Raw genomic sequence first — 16344 nt, forward strand, 5'->3', positions numbered from 1 at the left:
TCCTGCCCTGGCCGCCAACGCGAATTCCGGCTGGGATCACCTTTGGCGCGGTCCCGCAGGTGAGGGTGGGTGGCATGGCTTCCCTCTTAGCCCGAGCTTGGTGGCTGCAGAGAACAAATCTTCACATGTTTGTCGTCTCGCACCGCCTGGAACCGGGCAGCAAGAGGATAAACTTTGTCAGGGGCAGTTAGTGAATTTAAGGGGAAATCCAAACAGGACAAAACGGATCAAAATCTGAAATTATATTCCTTATAACATTCGACTGTACTCCAACTTCCATTGTGATTATGGTGAGTCAGAGGACAGTGACTCAGTTTGAGAAGACAAATAGCTCTTCCAGCAGCATGCACATGTATCTAGGAAAAATAAGTAGGCACGGTGCTGATAGCCGATACAGAACTGTTTTGAAAGGATATAATGCTCTAATATGTTGTAGACCCATACTATATTGTGTATAATTTAAAGTGGTGCGTGAACTACTGAAAAGAGGATCCTCAAGAAAAGATTTAATTCAGGAGCGGTAAGCCCTAAACCACAGATTTCTCTATGTAGCAGCTCTTAGTGGTTCATTATGAAACATTAACATAGTTTTCTTCATAAAGAACTAAACCATTTGAAACATAGGAGAGCATAAAACTGCAAATCACATTCAACTAAACATTTCAGGAATTTCCAAACAGAAAATATACTTCTAGGGCCCTTACCAAGTGTTTGTAGAAGAGCTGAACTCAAAGTTCAACAAGAAGCAACTGAATTCCACTAATCCAGTGCCCCATTCTCTTCACCAATAGATCAGAGTCCAGGACAAACTGGTAAAATGAAGCTTCTCTCACACCTTTCCACATGCTTCCCCTTAGTCATTCCCTTTCCCCTTCATTTTATTCACCCCCCATTCAAGGAAATGTTGGCTTGTTTGTTTTTTAATGAGATACTCTGTCAGTCAGTTCTATTAATTGTATCTTACAATACATACATATATATGTGTGTAGAGATCAGTATATAATATATATACAGCTCATGTATAGACTATACATCTGTAACATGATACATCTGTATCACACACAATACATGTATGTGTACATATACAGTATATGCATAAGAACACGTGGGGCTAAATCTTTAGTCACACTGGTCAGTGAACAACCATATAGCCCCAGTGCTCCTTCTTTTGGCCCCCTTGAGCCCCAGCACTTCACTCCTTAGTTTGTTCCATTCTGACCAGTCAATCTCCTGGCCAGTGCTGTCAGTAGTGCCATCCAACCACAGAACCATCGCATCTGAGCGCCTCCGCCTGTGCACACACTAAGCAAGAACAACTTCCTCTTTCTCATCAAATTCTTCTCCTTCAACAACTTTTGTTCTTTCTCCCTGGAGGGATGTGTGAGCCAGAAATTCAAAGTCCTACAGGTAAGCCTGGGCTACTTGTAGAACTTAAGAGTCTTGAGTTTTATACAGCTTAGTACAACAGGCTTAGTGACAACCCTGTCATGAATGCATTGTCGTGCCTCCCTGTTGTGGCAAAATAGGGATTGACCAACACTGTCAAGTGTGAGTCACTTACAAAACTTATTTTGCTTCTCTTTTATTTCATAACCACTTTTGTAATTCCTCTCACTTCCCAAATTTGAAGATATCTCTGTTAATAGAAGTGGAAATTGATTCCTCTCCTTTGAAGTATTTTCATTCATTTTTACTTTAATAATGTTTCTTTGCAAAGTGATTCGATGACCCCAATTACCAGGCATGTTCTTCACTTGTTCAACTGCAGACATATTTTCTGAACTTCCTTAATTAAATTGTCCTCCTACACTCTTCTGAAGTACATGGCTTTAGCTTTCCTCTCTCCCCTTACAGCCTGCTCCCCCTAAACCAAACAGCTCCCTGACAACATTTTCTCTTGTCTGTGTCTCTTCTACACTGGTCTAAGTTCCACCATATTAATCTTCTAGTATTTTAACAGACTGTTTTGCAACTTACAGAGTACAGTTTCCAAACTTTCAAAAGTTCATTTTTATATCAGATGAAATGCAATTTGTCTTTAATTTATATCTAAATTTGCTAGCATTAAAAATGTAAACTGCCCATCCTAAATTTTGGTGCCCTTACAGTCTTAAAATTCAGTTTTAAACACTGTATTAAAATTGGCACAATAAGATTCAGTGTCTTTGTGTCACCCCTCTGCTTAATTTCACTAGTAAACTTAAGGAGAATTTAGAGGAAAGGTTCACATGGAGATAAACAGCTAGGAAACAAGAGAAGGGTAGAAGTAAATGTTTACAGTGACATCTAGAAAATGCTTGTGCTCGTAGTTGCTTGTACAAACACAAACAAAGTAGAAAAGAAGTCAAAAAGTGAGGCAACCCCCATTTTTTAAACAATATTCATCAAGTAGGGTAATAAGATAACAGGTAATAAGACATCTGACTCTCGAGGTCAGTTCACATTCTGGCCAAGTAATGGGTTTTAGGTGTTATTTCAAAGACATGTGAAATGACACACAGGACTAGAAAAGGAGAATGAATTATGTTTTGTAAACACATACAATGATAGGGTTAGTCTACAGATATTTATGAAAATGTCAGTTTGGTGCAGGAGCAGCCCAAAAGCAAGTTAAACAGTTAAACCGTTTGAAGAAAGAAAAATAATAAAAAATACCGTTGTCCTACAGGATAAACTACGGTGTGCTCATGTTCCAGTTTCTCTCCTTTTGCTCATCTCAGAAAGGATGACACAGACAAGGTACACTGAAAGACAGCAAGTCTGATCAGTCATGTAAGGCAGTTCCAGTCAAAGAACAACTAACAGAGCAGTATTCTTCGTTAGGAGAAAGACAGGAGTAGAGGGAAGACCCTGTGATATAAATGAGGAATGGATATGATAGTGCCTTAAATAGGAATCTATAAAAACAGTAGTGGGTCAGGAAGTTTCTGAGAAGGCCATTGCTAGAGATTGGATAGGTTCAAACCTGGTGTATAAAGGGGCATTTGAGATGTCCTTGGGAATCCCACCTGGCATTCAGCTACCACTCCAGAGCACTGCAGGACTCTTGCACATCAAAGATGTGCATTTGCCAGCTACATAAGGATGTCTCAAGCATTCTGTGTCAGCCCCAAAGGCCTGCGTTTGGGCAACAGAAAGGAAGTCACTCGGGAGGTAGCCCACGTACTAGTGGTTGTCACAGGAGACAAGGTGTCGGTTCTGAGGTTAACCCACGTGTCACCCAGCTGACGAATGCCCCAGCTAGCCCCAAATGAGCCACAGCACTCAGTGCAGTCACACTCTGCCACTGAGGGCAGAGGCCACAATGACACGGTTTGCTCCCTCTGGGAGTGAGTTACCTTAGGCATTTCTTTGCAGTACTGCATCTTAAAATATAGACACAGCATAAAGCTAAGTATTATTACTACTAGAAACAAAGCTTCTGGTGTTTGTCTCAATAGAAACCTCAGTTGAAGGTGGAGTGGTTGTAGACATGACATGTAGAATTAAGATATTAGGAAACAGAGAACCCATTCATAGGTTGAGGTTTTACAGCTAGCTGGTAGGTAAAACTTTCTCCCATGCTTTTAACACTAGCATATTTTGCATGGAAATGAAAGATAGAGAAGCCAATCATTTCTGAGTGAAAAGGGTTTTTTAAATTACTTTTTGTTGGGAGTAAATCAAAGTAGCACAATATACCACTTTTATTGTCATTCTGAAGAAAACTGTGGTCAAAAAGGTCTAGTAATAGTTATAGTGGTCTTTCTTCTCTCTACCTTCTACAGTATTCTCACCAACCAAGAATTTTAGGTTCTGATGCCATTCAAAAAGTTGTGGCCAACACAGATGTTTCTGAAATGTGGGAGAATGATTTGCGCCCTATCCTGATAGAAAGATACCCGGGATCACCAGGAAATTACATTGTGCAACAGGTAAGACTGCACTTCCTCAAAACCTCTAAGAACATCTTTATTATATATTATTATCATTATTATTTATATTCTGGTAATGCCTTTGGTGACCCCCACTGAAGAGACAGTCACATTCCTTTCATTCAGTAGGATGAAGTCTATCATTGTTCAGGTCTAGACTGCATAGTGCCTACATGACACAGATTGCACATTAGCTGACATTATTTTCCAGGGCTGCATAGCATGATTAAAAAGAAATCTTTTCTTTAAAAATCGTTCTTTTCTTTAAAGTGTTTTAAATTAAAAAGCTTGCCCCAAGTTTGGTACCCAAAGTACAACACAGTGGTTCTCCTTTCCCTCACATGAGCAGGTTTTTGGTCACTGGTTCAAACCCGAGACCATGCATGGGATGAAATAAATGATACCCCTGCCACATTTTCTGGAGAGGCCCTGTCCTGTGCTGTTACAGTGCCCTGGAGTGTTGCTTCAGATGGGTGTATCAACACAAAAGGGGATCACAGGGGCCAAAGGGGCAGGCAGATGAAATGGTCAGCATGACGAAGTGCAGCCCTGGTCCACGAACCACGTCAGCTCTGCTGGCCCAAGCACAGCAGTGTCCTAGTGCTGGACTAACAAACCCAGACTGCAGCTGGCTCCAAGGCAGTAAAGGCTCCAGCACACATTGTCTTTGAGCCACAAGAAGTTACCACACACCTGGGTTGCTGGCCTCTCAGCACCTCTGCTCTGCATTCACAGTGTGGGCATCTTCAGGACAGTGTCCACGCTGGTTCTGGATTACATTAGCCGAGCGGGAGACAGACAATGGTACAGCTGAGTTCACTAGAAGACATTCACATCATCTCACTAGCCTTCGTCTACCCTTCAGGCAGTGACTCAGCAGCTCTAAGACAGCTCTAACTACAATAAATTTATTTGCCACTCTGCAATTTGTAGACTGGGAAAATGCAGCTTTTTTACACTTTGTGTGTGTGTGTGCGTGCACATGTCTCTATAGATTTAGTCTTGTGGTTTCTCTAGTGATACCCTGGAAGGCAGCCAAATGAAAGGGGGAAAAGGAAGAAAAACAAAAAACCAGCTGATCCTAGGCTAGAAGACCACAGATCATGTTCAAAATAGGATCATTCTGTTACAAGGTAACAGCGTGTATTAAATTAGACCCCCCACCAAAGGAAAAAAAGAAGAGTACCCTATTGTCAAAACGCAATAACAGAGTTTGAAATGGATGACACTTCTTTGTTGAGACACAAAAAGCATCAGACTCCTTTAAAGGAAAAGGTTACTGGGAACTCCATCCAGGTTTATACAGTCCCCTTAATCCTTGACAGACATCCTTTTTCTGCCTACTGATAGCTGATAGTCCATACAGTGTTGTAAAAGCTTCCAGAGGGTGTCCACAAACAAAATGGAAGTTTGTTCTAGCACTAAATCTATGGCAATATTCTTACTGACTTCACTAAGAGCAGAACAAGTTGTCAAAGTCTATTTTCCCCTCAGAGGCTTTTCCTAATGTTTACTTAAAGAGAGAGGAATCTGCCTTGAAGAAGCACTCGAGGGACCCATAAAAATAAGTTGCTCAACAGAGAAACAGAGATGTCCCTCTAGTATGAGTTAGCCAGAACTCTGGTCGAAGTATACCTGGGACTGTTAGAGGTGTTGTCTTTAGGTAGGAAGATAACTTGAATGATTTCTTTTATAGATAGTCTTAATTCTTATCTTTAAGTGAGCTACACTTACAGAATTTCTTTTTAAAAACACTGTTCTGAAATGCTTAATTCTTTCTTTAATTTAAAGGAATCTACCTATCTCTTATGGCCTTGTAAACAATTTATGTCACTTGAAAAGCAGATTTCTCACAGAAGCTAAAAAGCCCAACCACCTCACACCAACCAACCAAATCAAACCACTTTTTTTTTTTTTTTTCCAAATACTGCTGTGGCATCTCTGTGTGGTAATTGTCTAAACAGCCACAACAAGGTCTCTGCAGCCAATTCTGACTTTACATTTAAGGCCACATCTGAGTTAAGATTTGAAGATGTTAACATTAAATCTGCTCTAGTTACACCTCAAAAAGATATTGGCCTGAAAACTTCAGAGATCAAGATCTTAATGTGTCATAATAATTGGCAGTCATTCGAAACACCTTCACACTCCAAAGACAAGGGTCAAAAGGGAGAAATAAAAAGCAAATGAGTCAGTCAATGGCTCAGGTAGCAAAGTTATACGGTGAAATTACATTTTTTGCTATGAAGTTTATCCTTTAAAATACAATGAACTTACAGAAATAAGAGCCACTATTAATTAGCTAATTACAATTCGTCTGCAACATCTTCTGCAGCAAGAAATATTACTCTGATTGTTTTTTATAATTGCAGCATATCAAGCACCGTCTTCAAACATTAAAGGCTGGTTGGGAAATTGAAGAAGATACATTTCAGAGATACACACCATATGGATATAAAACCTTTTCAAATATTATCAGCACTCTGGACCCCTCTGCAAAACGCCATCTCGTACTTGCGTGCCACTACGACTCAAAATTCTTTGGACAACAGTGGCAGGATAGAGTGTTTGTAGGAGCAACTGATTCAGCCGTGCCTTGTGCTATGATATTGGAGCTGGCACGTTCCCTGGATAACAAGCTTCAGTTAATCAAGGTAGTTTTTTTGTTTCATTTTAATTTGCTTTTCCAACAGCAACAGGCCTCAGGGCATTTCCACATTCTTTTCCATAGTCTGCATGCTGGGTTCTCTGATTGCTGTGCCTGTAGTAAATCTCCCACTGACTCCAAAAACAAACAGAGATCAGTATCTACTACTCTATAAAGTACATTATCACAGTAAAATTTCTTATAAAAAGGGGGGATATCTAAAAGTTATCTATATAAACATAGACTATACAAAAATAAATGATACACGAATAATAGCTGTTTCATAGATCTGGAAAGATATAATGCTACTTTCTATCTAAAAGGCACAGAACCCTACTCAGAAGTTCCTATCATATCCAGTAACATCTAGTGTCATTGAAAAATTTTTGTTGCATTCTGAATCCTGCAGAAATCCCTCAGTTGTATTCTGCTTTGGGACACACATGAACTAATTGTTGTGCAGAAGAGTCACACTCAGGCCCTCCCATCCCATAAGGATTTCAAGTTTTGTTTCTTATCTTTTTTTACCAATTTGAATAGTTTATTTATGAAAGAAGTATAATGTTATCAGTCTGTGTTTCCTATGCCACAAAAATCTGCTTCAAAGGGCTGCAATTGCTAGGCACAAAAATCTGTTGAGCCTACAAACTCTCAAAGCTTGTAGGATTACGAATTTGTAGGATTACGGATTCACGAGTGCCATCTACTGGTTCAGTATTCACTATTTTACAGAAAAATAATTCTCATACACTTAAAGAGCTTTCACAGGAAAAGGTCTCTCAAAGGTGAGAGACACATTGTAAAGTGTTAGGAGTATACTCAGCTCAGGTATTAAGATTACTTGTCAACAGTAGTTTCCAGAAACTGATTTGGTGCCTTCTGACATGTGAATGTTTAAGAATGAGAAGATTAAGAATATGCCAATATTTCTAATCACAGAACAAAACACTCCTGTAATATATATGCTTTCACTCAGAAGCTTAATTTATGATCAGTTTTCCTGGTGATTATTTATGAAACAACCTGCACACTGACTTTAAAGACTGGCATTTTTTACTACTAATACATCATTTTAGAATGAAAATTGTTTTATCATTTAAGATGACAGCACTTGACAAAAAGGCAATTAATTACTTTGCGCAGGCCACCATTTGTACAGTCTGCTAACAAAATATACTTTGGGATCCATCTGCTTAATACATTAGCTATGATATTTTTGCTTTTCTTATGGTAGCACAACAGAGTTTGTTATGTTTTCAGCCAAATCCATTTATACTTTGACTTGAAGCTGTGATTTTTATCTTGATGTTTGTCCAATTATATAGAGTAAGTCTAAAATTAATGGGCAAAGACATCTCTCTACATCATTAAAATGTGTTAAGCAGTAATAGCAATAATAACACAAATACTACTTTCTAAAACTCAAATGGCATTGATACAGTTCCTCCAGAATGTAATGCAAATTGACTGCTGCTCCCAGAGCTCTGTCATGTGCAAAGGACAAAGGGTAGCAAACCACTGCCATTAGAGAAATCGATACCCCACTGTGAGCACAATCAATACCATCTTGCCTGTGTGAGCGACATTTTATAGAAGCTTTTCACTACTGTTTATGTTGGATCAGCTCCAGCTGCTTGGGAGTTGTAGCCCATACAGGACATGACTGCTGCCAGCAACCCCACCTTTTTAACCACATCGTGCAATTTTACTTGAAGTAGTGTTAATTCATAGAAGGGTTGAAATATTTATAGCAACTGTCAAGACCACAGTTCCCAAAACTGTTCATTTAGTGGAACCAGACTGGGATGCGCCATGCTGTAGATTATTAGGAAATGCTGACAGTTCAAACAAGGCTTCAGATAGCAGACTCCTTCTACACTGGGAAGAAATTTCATACAGATGTCTTTCTTGTGATATACTCTCAGGTTTTAGTGCTGTTACATTTTTGGTTGTTGAAATGGAAAGACATATCTACCCACTCTCTTTGCTTTGGTTTAGGGTAAAGTTGCCTCAGTGATTGCAAGTTCCCCTGAATGAAAAAAAAGGTCTCAAAGAACCATCAACTTGACAAACATGTAATTCACCTCCACTGATGCACAGCTGTAGCAATTATATTAATCCTTGTGGTGCAATCAAATAATAATATTAGCACTCCCATCAGGTGTTGTTACTGACATGTCTCCTCATTATTTGAGATAATGTTGCTGCTACCTGTTTTGCAGACCTGTCTCAACACTCAGCTCATGTCTTCCAAAGTCAGAAATGAAACTTTTATCCAGAACCAAAATGATACAAGACTGGAGAATGTGTCATTGTGTTAGATAAATAACAATTACCTTGACTGATCACTACCACTATTACACTGTAATAACAGCCAAAGGAAGGTTTGCATAGGGAACCTTGAAAATACACCCCTATTCATGTTACTTATATGACTACAGTATTTGCCCTTTATTTAATGTTCTGGCCAGAATCAGTTACTTTACTTTTAACTTTCTCCAACAGACCAGCTCAGCATCAAGACCAGACCTTTCACTTCAGCTCATTTTTTTTGATGGTGAAGAGGCCTTTGTCCGGTGGTCCCCTTCCGATTCCCTCTATGGATCTCAACACTTAGCTCAGAAAATGGTATCAACTCCACATCCACCTGGTTCAACAACCACAAACCAGCTGCAGGGCATAGTAAGTGGCTTTCACCTCCTTAATGAACAATAGTAAATGGCATTTTTTAAAGTATTTACTTAGTAGGTAACTGGCCAAATTCCCAAGAAACCATGACCCCACTCAAGTTAAAGGAAGAGGGAGGCTTCTGGAAACATTATGAAATACAACAGAGAATTTGCAAGAGCTTTTCAGGTGATTACACCTGCTGCATGCAAGTATGAGGAGGAGTCATAGAAAAATCAAATTACACAAATTTACTAGAATATAAACTAGGATACCCACCTTCTTCAAGAAAAGATAATTCAATGTGACAAGGAAAGAGCATAAACAGTATTGGCCTATGAACAGATTTCGCCTAGCTCAGTACTAAGCTACAGCAACGTCTGTTTTCCTTTGATTCCTGCTAACATTCTGGTTGTCTGTTCCCTTCTACTTTCCCTGTTTACTGCTGAGGCACTTCTGTTCTGTCACTGCTTCTTGTGACTCATAAAATGTCTTTCCCTTGACAGACTTCGTTGTTCTCAGGGGAAGAAGCCATTTCCTCTTCTTTCTCCCCACCTACCGTAGTTTTTCTCTTAAAGAGATATAACACACAAATGGCAAACTAAGCTATGCAGCCTGCTTCAGCTTGAAGAACAGGGAAATAGCCTGTCTTTTCCCTCCTTGGAAAGACAGCAAAAAATGTATCAGATTGGAATCAGGTTCTGCTAGTGAATTCTTCTCAGGCATCATGGTAGAAAAGCCAGATCTTTGGCCAGAGCAAGCAAAGAGCTGCTCATGACCTACACAGGAAACCAAGAGGTTTCATTGCTGCTGCTGGTGTTGTAGGAAAGCGCTCTGTACTAAAGATCCTTTCTTCTGTAGGACCTGTTTGTACTACTGGATTTAATTGGGGCACCAAACCCAGTCTTCCCCAATTATTTTCCAAACACAATTCGATGGTTTCAGAGGCTTCAGGCAATTGGTAAGCAGAAGGATATGGGCTTTGAATGAATTTCAAAACCTAGTAGTTTCTGCATGTATTAAGTCCTGTAAATCAGATTTTTAGATTAACTTTCTGATTTACAGTAATAATATTTGAAAATGTAAATGTGAAATTCGGTTCATCTTAAACCTGTATGAAGATTTTGATATTTAATTAATAAAACAACTGAGGAAGACTCTCAGACATTTGGAAGCAACAAAAGAGATTCTATTACTAATTGTCACTCTGTGACTCTTGGCAACTGCTTCACTTCTCTTGTAGCTCTAGCTTCCGTAAAATGATGGTAATAGCACCAATCTTGAGGTCTTCCAAGTATTAAACAAATACAACAGTGACTGTCTAGTCACCACTGCCTTTTTCTTCTTTGATGGAAAAAGCTTCCATGTGAGAGGAAGAATAATTCAAACCTGCTAACATGCCTCATTGTCCAAAAATTGTAATAATCCCTTTCATTGTGCATTACAGAGCAAGAGCTACACAACATGAATCTGCTGAAGAACCACCCTGTTGAAAGTCAGTATTTCCGGAGTACTCTACATCGAGGCTTGGTTGAAGATGATCACGTTCCATTTTTATTGAGAGGTACCAGAGATTCTTATATTTTGAAGTATATATTCAGTAAGAAATGCATTATTTAGTGAATGAGCAAGTGCATATGCTCCTGTTTTTCAAGCTTATTTGCCCCAGCTTGAGGCTTCCAAATCCAACTTTACAGCTTTAAAAAGCATACTTGAACAAAAGCTGCAATAAAACATACCTATCATCATTTTGCTGGAGCTTCAATGGTACAGAGAGAATGGAAATATCTGTCTGTAGTAGTGTCCTACAAAATTAAGTGACCCTGCTCCACTCAGCAGAGCACCTTCAAAACTAAGGTGGGCCAAATAAGGGTAGATTAGTGAAGTCTTCTGATTGAAGTTTTCTACAGTACAGCAAGGACCACAAGAGTCATATTGCTAGAGAAGGGTGAACCAGAAAGGAATGCACCACTAGTTCAATGAAGAGGGTGTTTCCCTAGGAAAGGAGGGAGGTATCTTCATATCCAGCCCCTAATTTTACCACTGCTTATGGTCTGTTAACTACTGAGTAATGCAGAATGTGCACAGCTCTGGAAGCGACACAAGGGCAGCTGCACCTCTCCACTTCTAAGCAAGGTCCCTCTTCACTGAGCTCTGCTTACTGCGTCCTGCTCAAGGGCCTTTCAACTCCACAAATCTTTCATTTTTCACACCAAGGTAGGGCCCAGGTCCAACAAATCCAATACAACCATCCTAAGTCATGGGATACAAAAATGCAACACAGGAGAAGCTGATAGGGGAAAACAGTGATTACACTTCAAAACCTTTTCTAATCACATAACACCTAATGAAAAAAATTGATTCCTTAGTGGTATGCAGCTGAAAAATGAGAAACAAAAAGCAGTAAAACAGGAAAGCAGCTGAGAAAAAAACCAATGCTCCTCCCCAAAAGCAATCAGAAAGCAGAAGACTGATTTAATTCCTCTTTTATCTAAAAGTTGCAATACATATAGGTGGCTTGATGTGTATATATATATACACACATATATATACACAGTGATACAGTCCTTTCAAGTGGAAGTTCCTCTATCTCAGGGTAACACTGGCAGTATTTTACAGAGTAAAAATAAGACACCATATTTTACCATTTATGTAGAGAAGAAAAAAAATGCTTCAAAAATGTTTAATCTTAACACTTTCATAAAAACATGGTAATCAGTTTTCAGTTCAAGAAGCTGCAGTGATTTCTCTGTCCTTCTCTAGCTCCTAAAAACACAATGCAAAGAATCTCAAAAAAAAACCCCCAACAAGTAGCTACAGATTACTTAGGAAAAAAAAAATAATAGAGGGAAAAGTATTCAAAGGAAAGGAAGGTGGCAATGTTACACAACACACTCTTTAATGATGGAATGCAGCCACAAGCATCAAAATAAAAGAAGGTAAAAGGAAGCTGCAGTGACACACCCTATAAAGCAAGCTTACTGAGTAGTTACCTGACTCTATTGCTAAATGGTGCAGTATCAGCTGGCTTAACAGAACTTCTCCAATATTTCTTCTCCAAATTTCACTTTCCTTTTTATAGGGGTTCCAGTCCTGCATCTGATTCCATCCCCTTTTCCTGCAGTATGGCATACCATGGAGGACACAGAAGAAAACCTTGACAAAGCCACTGTCGACAATCTCAACAAAATCCTTCAAGTGTTTGTACTGGAATATCTCAACCTGTGACAGACAAAGCATCAACAAATTGTACTCCATTCACAACACTGTTTGCCCACCTTCACATTTGCTATTTAATTGCATTGGAGAGTACCAAGGTGAAGAAAAATATGATAGTTCTTGCTAGACTGACTATTGATTCAGCTGTCCCTGGCCCAATGGTCCATGTAGCCAAAAGAGATACCATTAAATAAGAACTAGTTCAGCCTGGAAAGAATTTGATCTTTCCATGTCTTATCTCTGAATAAAAAAAGCCCCAGAATTTTTCCAGATTGTTATAATTGGTTTTTGTCCCATATTATGATCCCAGGAGGGAATGCCTCATGATTTAATTGTATGATACAGTTTTTACAAGGTGTGACCAACCTCTGCAGTGTTCAGCTATGGAAATTTACACCATGTTATCAAAAGAGGCAAAAATCACACTATAGCAGACTTCTGCTTTGGGTTGAAATAAACCACCTCATGCTGATGTGAGTTGCTAGAGCTGCTGACACATAGATGTGATTTTTAATCCTCTCTGATCCCTCTCCTTCCCCTACAAAGACGGCTGCAAGGGTTCTTCTCATGCTGACCACCAGAAAACAGAGCAATAATCCAAATACAGTTTTGTCCCTGTCATTTGTTGGGTACTTCTTGATGGAGGAGGGTGGTGGGGGGTGATGCCAACAGGAAGGTATGTGGGGGTTTCCTTGGGCTCTGACTGCAACACAGGAGACACAAACAGAAGATCAGGTGGTGTGTGGGAGCAGTACCCCAGTGCACACCATTCAGTCACGTGAGAATCATTCGCAATTTGACCCAAAAAACCTCCGAAACACCACCCACCTGCTGTTTTCAATACAGACTACAACAGAAATAATCATACAAGGAAAGTGTTCACTTTAGAAACTATAGTTTATCTAAATACAATTTTAAAGGCAAAGTGCTATCAAAAATAAAATGTTATTAAAAGCAAGACAACAGTTTAGGCACCAAAAAGATACCAGTTTAACAACCCTGTGCTTTTACATTCCTTACTGGAATTATTCAATAGAGTTAGTGTAACACTGGCAAAAAGAAAGCCTGGAATGAGATCAATGAAAGCCAGAAGAACAGTATTCAAAAGCATACTGACAGAATTATGGTTTCCACTGGTGAGAAAAGGAGAACATTTTAAGAAAAAAATAAAAATATTGAGCTGGTAGAAGATTAACTGAGAGAAAAAGAAGTCAGTATTTTACTGCTCCACCCTTCTTCCCTACAAAGTTCTACCCTGAGCAAAGAGATTTAAAAAGGAGGTAAGCTATGGGGTTGTAGGCGTGTCAGATTTGGCCTGTATTTTACCATTTTCCTAAAGCAAACATTTTGGAGCATAAGACAATATTAACATCCACATTATGAAGTTGTAACAGAAATACGTATTTACAGCAATGAAAATTTGTAAAACTTTACTGTTACAGGATAGCCTGAAAATTCAATTCAATCTGATTTTGGTAGCTCAAAATGAAACAAAAGCCTTTTGTGTTTTCCTACCGCTTCAACATTGGTGAGAAACATTTGTCTTACCTGCAACTTCTGAAATAGAATACAATGAAAATTCTAAAAAATTAGACAGATGTCTTTATTTTCAGGTATTACTGTACATCAGTGTAAATATATCAAAGCTTCTTGAACTCTTTGCAATCATATTCTCCTCTACTTCAGCCCATGAGAAAATAGTCTAAACAACTACATTAAATCTTCTGAAGTTTGAATACTTTGAGCAGCCTCCTAAGTGGCAAAGAAAGGTAACAGAATGGCTAAATATAGAAGTATTAAACATGAATTCGTGTGGCTGGTTTGTTTTGGTGAACTCTTGTGGTACTTCATACTTTGCAGGACCTCTGAAAAATGCAGCGCACATTTGCAGTGTGGACTGCTACTCTGCGTCTTTGAGAATTTGAAAGTTAACTTAAAACATGCTTCACTGCGAAATGCTGGATGAGAGGGTTGTTATAACTGGGAAAAGCCTGGTTTTTTAAAAGTCTCTATTAAGACTTAGGTGAAACCATGATTTAACCATGTAGTACACCGAATCATGTCAATTTTGTCACTAACTTTTTACTGTCTGAGCATGCAGCTCTTGAGTTATGTTTACTCAAACCAAAGAAATGAGATACAGGTTGCTGTAATATGAGTCAGTATTTCTCAAAATGTGAAGAAAACACGAAAAGGCTTGCCTTCTTTTTTCTACCCCCTTGGGTTTTGGGTTTGGGGGTTTTTTTGGTGCAGGAAAAGATGGCCATCTCCTAACTGGATGCAAGCCCTGGAAAGGTTTACTTAAAGAGGGAAGGGTCATCATCTTAACAATTTATATGATCCATCATTCATTTAAAAAATAATTGCTGGAAGGAAAACTTACATCAAGCCAGTAACCATGTGAATCCAAGAATCTAAGCTCTCAAAAGCACAAGAAGTAATCAGTAAAGCAGACATGGTACAAGGTGGGTTCTCATTGCTTCTAAGGCAGAAGAGAACAAGCAGGTAGGACAAAGTCAAAGCTATATGACAAAATACTCAGAAAACAAAAAATATAAGTGAAGACACCAGGACTGGTATCTCTTCTACTCTCAGTTCCAACACTGAATATGAATAAATATCCAGATCCATAGGATCTGGACAAGTACATGACAGATAATCACTTCAGAATTCAGAGAGAGGCTTTATGTTGAAGAACCTATGCCCAGATAGTTTCTCCTTCCCTGTTGGATGGTGGCAGCAAGGCTTAGGAATCAATAGAGGACTTCAGCTAATCTAATCAGCAGAATTGCTGCCCAGGTTCTCTCCTTGAGATGGACTTGTCACATCTCAGTCAAGGGGAAGGGAACAAAAATCAATTTACCACCCACAAAAGGCTGTCACTGGCTTTGTGTGCCAAAGGTGTCTGTGGTTACCACCTGGGTAAAGGGAGTGCAAAACACAATGAACTCAAGAGCCATCACTTAACATGTAAAGCTGATAAAAACCCTGTATTATGGTAGTTATTTGTCCTGTAACAGGTGCTCTGGCTCCTTCTGTATCAGAACAAGGCAGTTTCTCCTTGAAAGAATATGAAGCCAAATAATGGTACGTGCCCCTCAAACTCTCTAAAGCTGGATGCATTTACCTACAAGTGATTGTGATCCTGTGCAATCACAGCTGGAACAGCTCAAGGGAGTAACAATGCCAAATCCTCTGGCAGACAGAGATGACAGTGAGTCCCAGTGCTCTTTCTTCTCTAGCTGGGACAGCATTCCTAGCATTAGGAATGAAGATTATATAAATTAGCAATTCTTATTCACTACATATCAAATAAACATTTAGACTGTGACCACTTAATAGCAAAACACAGTTAGAAAAGACAAAATGTATAAAAAACACTTTCTGTAGAATTATTCCAAGGACCCAGTCTACACTGGTAGTAGACCCAGCAAAACAGTTCTGAAGTTTGACATACCTGCTCATTGAGACTGAAGTATCACCCCAGAGCATCCCTTAAACAATATATATAGAAAGATAACTATAAAATCTTGTACACAAATTACCACTTTCTCCTTGTCATTTAAGAATTACACTGATTTTATTTTCCTCATATAAAAGGAGACATTTTACTCTGTGCTGATTAAACAAATATTCTTAATATATTCATAACAATAAAGCAGCTAAAAAGCTGTTCTAATATCTAAAAGAATATTTATCATCTGCACATATGATATATATTGTAAACAATCACTCAAAAAATATTTTTGTTAAAGTGATTATATTGCACTCAGAATTCTGGGATTCTCACCCTCCCTTCTCATTTCAAATCAAAGATCAGCTTCATTTTTTAATAAAATGGAGATTTAATTTTCTACTGAAAACAAGTAAGCATGCATTCAATATAATACAATGTAT

At 38.8% G+C, this 16344-nt stretch overlaps 1 protein-coding gene and 1 long non-coding RNA gene across 2 annotated transcripts; one reads left to right on the forward strand and one right to left on the reverse strand.

The window, feature by feature from the left end:
* Positions 1-6: 6 nt before the first annotated feature.
* LOC108448114 lies at positions 7-10083 on the reverse strand. Its single transcript, XR_001863899.1, has 3 exons — positions 9508-10083; positions 2656-2744; positions 7-146 (listed from the first exon to the last, which is right to left on the reverse strand). It is a non-coding gene; the product is annotated as an uncharacterized LOC108448114 (long non-coding RNA).
* On the forward strand, positions 3740-14254 carry QPCT (glutaminyl-peptide cyclotransferase). The gene is made up of 6 exons (XM_008639845.2): positions 3740-3914; positions 6287-6568; positions 9067-9243; positions 10090-10189; positions 10676-10792; positions 12311-14254. The coding sequence occupies exons 1-6, from the start codon at positions 3840-3842 to the stop codon at positions 12454-12456; spliced, it is 897 nt and encodes a 298-aa protein (XP_008638067.1). The 5' UTR covers positions 3740-3839; the 3' UTR covers positions 12457-14254.
* Positions 14255-16344: the final 2090 nt, after the last annotated feature.

The sequence above is a fragment of the Corvus brachyrhynchos genome, unplaced genomic scaffold (genome assembly GCF_000691975.1).
Source record: "Corvus brachyrhynchos isolate BGI_N302 unplaced genomic scaffold, ASM69197v1 scaffold31, whole genome shotgun sequence".
Classification (NCBI taxonomy): domain Eukaryota; kingdom Metazoa; phylum Chordata; class Aves; order Passeriformes; family Corvidae; genus Corvus; species Corvus brachyrhynchos.

Bases quoted from the DNA above. Each gene is read 5' to 3' on its own strand.
- QPCT (XM_008639845.2), top strand. From the start codon at position 3,840: ATGTGGGAGAATGATTTGCGCCCTATCCTGATAGAAAGATACCCGGGA. The intron at 3,915-6,286 runs GTAAGACTGCAC...TTATAATTGCAG, and splicing joins GAAATTACATTGTGCAACAG to CATATCAAGCACCGTCTTCA. The intron at 9,244-10,089 runs GTAAGTGGCTTT...TTTCTTCTGTAG, and splicing joins CAAACCAGCTGCAGGGCATA to GACCTGTTTGTACTACTGGA.